General features: G+C 36.5%; 1 protein-coding gene across 1 annotated transcript; it reads left to right on the forward strand.

The window, feature by feature from the left end:
• The first annotated feature begins 451 nt into the window (after positions 1–451).
• Positions 452–2,050, forward strand: LOC116139754 (multiple organellar RNA editing factor 7, mitochondrial-like). Its single transcript, XM_031425418.1, has 4 exons — positions 452–699; positions 783–880; positions 966–1,031; positions 1,870–2,050. Exons 1-4 carry the CDS (start codon positions 452–454, stop codon positions 2,010–2,012), a joined length of 555 nt encoding a protein of 184 aa, XP_031281278.1. The 3' UTR covers positions 2,013–2,050.
• The last annotated feature ends 3,290 nt before the right edge of the window (positions 2,051–5,340 follow it).

Here is a 5,340-nt window from a genome sequence, read left to right on the forward strand (position 1 = left end):
TTTATTGATGTTATCATAATCTCGAAACATAGCAGTTTTATTTACCTCATTTCAATTATTAAATTATATGAGAAAATAAATTATTCAAATTGTCTAATGAAAAGAAAATTAAATCTTTTCATTTTTGGCCGGATGGTAATTCCTTTAGTCACTGGGGGTCTTATCTTCCAGTCGTGGGAGAGGCAATTATCGGGTTTACCCAAAAAAAAAAAAAAAAATTAATTTTAGAATTAAATAGGTTAAACAAGTTGCAATTAATGAGAGAACAAATAATATATGGGCCTTCAAATGTTGGCTGAGAAAAAAAACTAGGCCCATTAAACTGTGATTGCGTGGCAATGGATCAAACGAAGCAACATCATGTATCATACAGGGTCACTTCACAAATCATCATCATCATTTTCTTTTTCAGGCGAAACTCAAAACGCAAAAATTTACCATCAAAACGACAATGCTACGAAGCCTCATCAGGAACCCGACGAATCTGACGACACCTCTTCGCCGTTATCTTCTGTCTTCCTCTCCGTCCAGTCTGTTCTCTTCCTGCTCGGTGGTGACTCAGTTGAGCCGGGTACCTAGTTTGCTAGAGGGGTGTGACTATGAGCACTGGCTTGTCGTCATGGAGGCTCCCATGGGATACCCACCTCGTGATGAGATCGTTAATGGCTATGTCAAGACTCTCGCTATGGCTTTCGGCAGGTAAAGTTTCAACCTTTTGTTTCCTTCAATTTAGTTTTAGCCGTTTATCATTCATTTCGGTTTTCTTAAATTGGTATATGCAGTGAAGAGGAAGCAAAGAAATCTATATACTCAGTTTCCACTAAATACTACTATGCATTTGGTTGCAAAGTCCCAGAAAACTTCACTTATAAGATCAAAGGTAAGGTTTCTTTTCGTTGTTTGTTTTTTCCTTTGACATTTTCCTCTGATTTTGTGTTTATGATTTTGTTCTGGTTGGTTTGCAGTCTTGCCAAATGTGAAATGGATTCTACCAGATTCTTATTTGTTCAATGGTGAAAATAGTTATGGAGGTACTATTATTCATCTTGCTTTATTGATATATGGATTAGTGATTGATCATTCCATTTCAGCAACATTATCTCATTTTAGTGAGACATCTGATTTTAAGCATGAGCTGGAGCTAGTAAATTTAGGTGTTGCTAAAAATTGAGGCATCCGATTATAATTTGTTTTTTTATGGTGGTGGTGGTGGTGTTGGTTTCTTTTGTGACCAAGAAGTGGAAGGCATTAGAGAGGATACAATTGAATAGTTTCAATGTCACACGACGGGTTGTATGAACTCCTTGCTTGGACGAATAGGCCTACATGCATTTGAATTACTGCAGAAACAAAAGTTGATGCATTACTTTGTAATTTGTTCGTTTCCGGCATGTTTATCAATATAATTGTAGTCAATGTATTCATCCAATGGATCTATAACTTCTCTAGTGTGTGCTGTTAATTTGTCATGATGATAGTTGTGTTTGATGAAATCCCATGTGGTGTCTATGTTGTTCCTAAGATAATAAATTAAGTACTTGTACTGGGCTGAGGAAATTGTTATGAATGTGTAACAGTATAAGTAACACCAGTCTCAATCCATTAATTGGGAATCCATAATCAAGGTCTATGTTCTGACTTGATACAATGAACGATTTGATGCTAATTGCAAGTTGTTTGAGTCCAAATCTATGTTAAAGGGAACTCAAACAGAATGATAACGTAATGATTTTGCCGTGCATATCCTGATTTTGCATTCATTGCAACATCATGTGTTATTTGGTTATGTTTTTGTAATTGGAAGGCTCATTTTGGGTAAATTACAAGTTCTTTTTTGTTTATTATAAAACTGTTATTATTTTCTCGCAGGAGAACCGTTTGTTAATGGGGAGGTTGTTCCATATAATGACAAGTATCATATGGACTGGATCCAGGACAGAAATGTTGATAAATGTAAGAGCTTACCCAACTTAAAGAAATCCAGGAGAAAACGTAGAAAAAACCACGTCTAACTATAGGCATGCAGCTGGATTTAAACTTTTCCATCTTCCTGAAAGTGAAGAAGCAATGCCATCCAATCCCCAAGTTGTACTTTGCCGAGGCTATCATTTGGATGCATATCAGTGGCTGGTTTTCTTTGCCAAGCTTGGACTCAATTGGATTCAGGCTTAGTGAAATACTTGGTTGATGTGGAATCTTATGTAGTTATGTCAAAAATTTATAGAGCAACTTGGTACTGCAACTACAACGGCATAGATAGTTACTTAACATGGTATTGGAGTTAAAGTCTTCTTATTACAATCAGCATTTGTTCATCTTTAATATGTTCTGTCTGGGTTTGATACGTTTGCGGACAGTCCACATTTGATAGATGGAGAAGTTGTTATTACACAGGATTTGGCTACTTAGGAGACATCCCCCTTGGGAAAAAAAGTTGTAACATCAGCTGATAGAGCACAGGATTTGAGGGCCAGGAATTGTAAGAAAAATTTTGACAACTGATGAAAGGGAGGAGCATTCTCATTGATCTTCAGGATTTAGGATTTGTATATATCATGCTGACATGTTCTGTAGGTAAGCAAAATGTAGCAAATTGTGAATTTTCTTTGTTTCAATGTCTTAAACGTGTGTGATTTTGTTCAGACGCTTAAGAATCAATCAACTTCTTCCGACTCTTGCAAGGGAATCATCTTACCTCATTGATTCTGACCATGAGCTCATTTCAAACTCCTTTCACATGAACNTCTTGCTGTAGAATTGTGGCATTAACAGAAAGGCTCATGTCCTGTGAATTTTTGTTCCTTTTCCTTTTCCAATTCATTATTCTCATAATCATCCACATATAAAGTTGAAAAAAAGCCAATTCATTGTCTGTAATATTTGTTACAATTAGTTCAACAACTTCCGAGTTTGATGTGGATATGTAGATAATTGTATGAGTGGGAAGATGCGATGGATTTAAGCTGTATTTTTAATCTTGTCTTGGGGCGTCTTTGGCTTTACGAGAGAAAGCCCGCCGGAGAAAAAAGTCTTTCTCTTCCCGTCCCGGATCATATTCCATTCCGGTGCGTCCACAGAAGAGGAAATCGCAATGCATCTTGCTCAGCAGGCGTAGCTTGGAGTAGGAGTGTAGCGTGGGTAAGGTAAGGAAAGGGGCCGCCAGAGAGGAAGCCAAACCGGCCTCTTAAGCGCAGCTAAGCTAATATGTGCCGGAGAAAGCCAGGTGCCGGAGGTAAGCTTTATTCGGCCCGGAGCATTGATTCCCCATAACGAATAGGCTAGCTTTATCTCTCAATTGCCTATCCTGTGCTCAAGAAGGTCCCCCAGTTCCTCGGCAACACCTCGAGGTGCATTTAGTTGTCTTCCATTCAACTCGGGATATTCCTCACTCCATGGCGCCTTTCGCTCATCCATTCCGCCCGCCCGTCCAGACGCGACGCCCTTTTTCAATTGGACATGAGATGCAAGGAGCTTGTTGCGCTCCAGTAGTAGAGCAAGGATAGGATCTCGTCTCGTTCGTCTATCGGCATAGCATAGATATAATATGACGTCCGAAAGATAACAGAAAAAAACTCAAACAAAGAACGTTCGTTGCATCTAGGATTCAGACTAGCCCACAATCTCAAACCAATTCCTCCTATCAAAGTTAACCCATGTCGTAAACCAATCCCTTTCATCAAACAAAGACCATCAAGAGTTCAGCACTACCAGACTACGGCCTTTACTCAAACAGGTCCACAGACGAATTCACAGTTTCAGCAGCGTAGCCTCTTCTGAATCTCAGTTCCTCAGAAGGCCAATAAACATAGATAGGGCTATGAGAAGGGAACAACCTTGATTGTGTTCAAGGAGCGACTCGACTAGCAGGAATGGTAGATGGAGGAAAGGAATCCAAGTCAACGGCATTGTCGGGGGAAGAAACAAAGACGAACCCGAGATCATGGATGAGAGAGCTGTTTTCCCGGGCTATTCTGTATTAGAGAAGTTCTACCCCGCCTCGGATCTCAAAATCTGTAGGATCAGTCTCTTCGGGTGACGGCTTCCTGTCCAATAAAGGGAAGAGGCAAGCTCAACAAGCAATCAAGGAGAAGGAAGTCTTAAGCCAATTGACCCCTGAGTATGAGATTAGAGTGAAAAGATCCTTGAACTTGCGACGCATACAGAGTTTCCCGTCATAACCTTGCCATTCGAAAATGGACTTTAATCCCCTGAAGTTTTAATGGTCATTATATGAGTTTTTCAACAGGTAATAAATCTAATTAGTTAAAAAGTCCCCCTGAGGGGGATTTGGGGGGGAAACGTCATTTTCAGAATTAGATAGATCCATAACCGAATCTTGATACTTTATTTCATGAGTTTTTTATAGGAATATTTTTAATCATGGATATTATTAACCTTTCAAATAAAAGTAATTAACGAATGCAATTAGGATTGATAATATTTAGAGATATTTTGACTATATTTTAGGAGAGAAATAGGAATATGAATTAACAGACTTGCATGTCCTATTAGAAATAAAATACCTAATAAATATCTCCAATATAAAAAAAAATTAGATATCAATATTCAAGAGTAAGGTAATAGTTTTTATTTTGATTTATTCTTTTATTACATATTGCAAAGAAAAGTAGTTTGAACTTTGAAGAAAGAACATATGGAGGAGAAGGTGAAAACAGGAATTGTGTCTTACTTTCCTAAACCTATTATCCATGATATTTTACATAAACTTTGCGTGCGTTTCCCAATTGTGCCATTATTTTTTTATTTTTATAAGTGCTTAATTATGTGATTTTGCGTGCTCCATGTTGCACAAACACCAAAATATTATATTGCAAATGATAATTTCCACTATACTTTCAATCAAATGACACTTAAACACTCCAAAATAATTTAGATTAAAATGGTAATAATTAATATTAAAAATTGTAAAAAAATAAAATTACTTTAAACTTCATTGATATTATTGACCCTTTAGATAAAAGTAATTAATTAAAATAAAAAAAATGCAATTAGGATTAATAATCGTTAGAGTTTTTAAAATAATTTCTTGTATGTTTGTATCTCTTTAGAAGAGAAATAGGAAATTAGGAATATGTATTAGTACTTTAGTAGAAGTACTAGTCCAATTAGGAATAAAATACCAACTTATAGTAACATAAATATCTCTATTATATAAATAAAAAAAAGATATCAAGAGTAAGATATTATTTTCATTTTCCTTACCCTATTTTTCGTTCATGATATACTCTATTCAAATATATTCTATTAAGATAAACTTAAGAATTAGGATACATGATATGTTAAACACATTGTTTTAAAAACCGGCCTGGCTTGGCCGGT

Source organism: Pistacia vera, unplaced genomic scaffold (genome assembly GCF_008641045.1).
Source record: "Pistacia vera cultivar Batoury unplaced genomic scaffold, PisVer_v2 Contig359, whole genome shotgun sequence".
Taxonomy (NCBI): Eukaryota; Viridiplantae; Streptophyta; class Magnoliopsida; order Sapindales; family Anacardiaceae; genus Pistacia; species Pistacia vera.

What these genes read in the sequence shown, in the direction of transcription:
- LOC116139754 (XM_031425418.1), top strand. Translation starts at nt 452, where the DNA reads ATGCTACGAAGCCTCATCAGGAACCCGACGAATCTGACGACACCTCTT. An exon ending in CTCGCTATGGCTTTCGGCAG is followed by an intron (nt 700 to 782) that starts GTAAAGTTTCAA and finishes TGGTATATGCAG; the next exon opens with TGAAGAGGAAGCAAAGAAAT. An exon ending in TGGTGAAAATAGTTATGGAG is followed by an intron (nt 1,032 to 1,869) that starts GTACTATTATTC and finishes ATTTTCTCGCAG; the next exon opens with GAGAACCGTTTGTTAATGGG.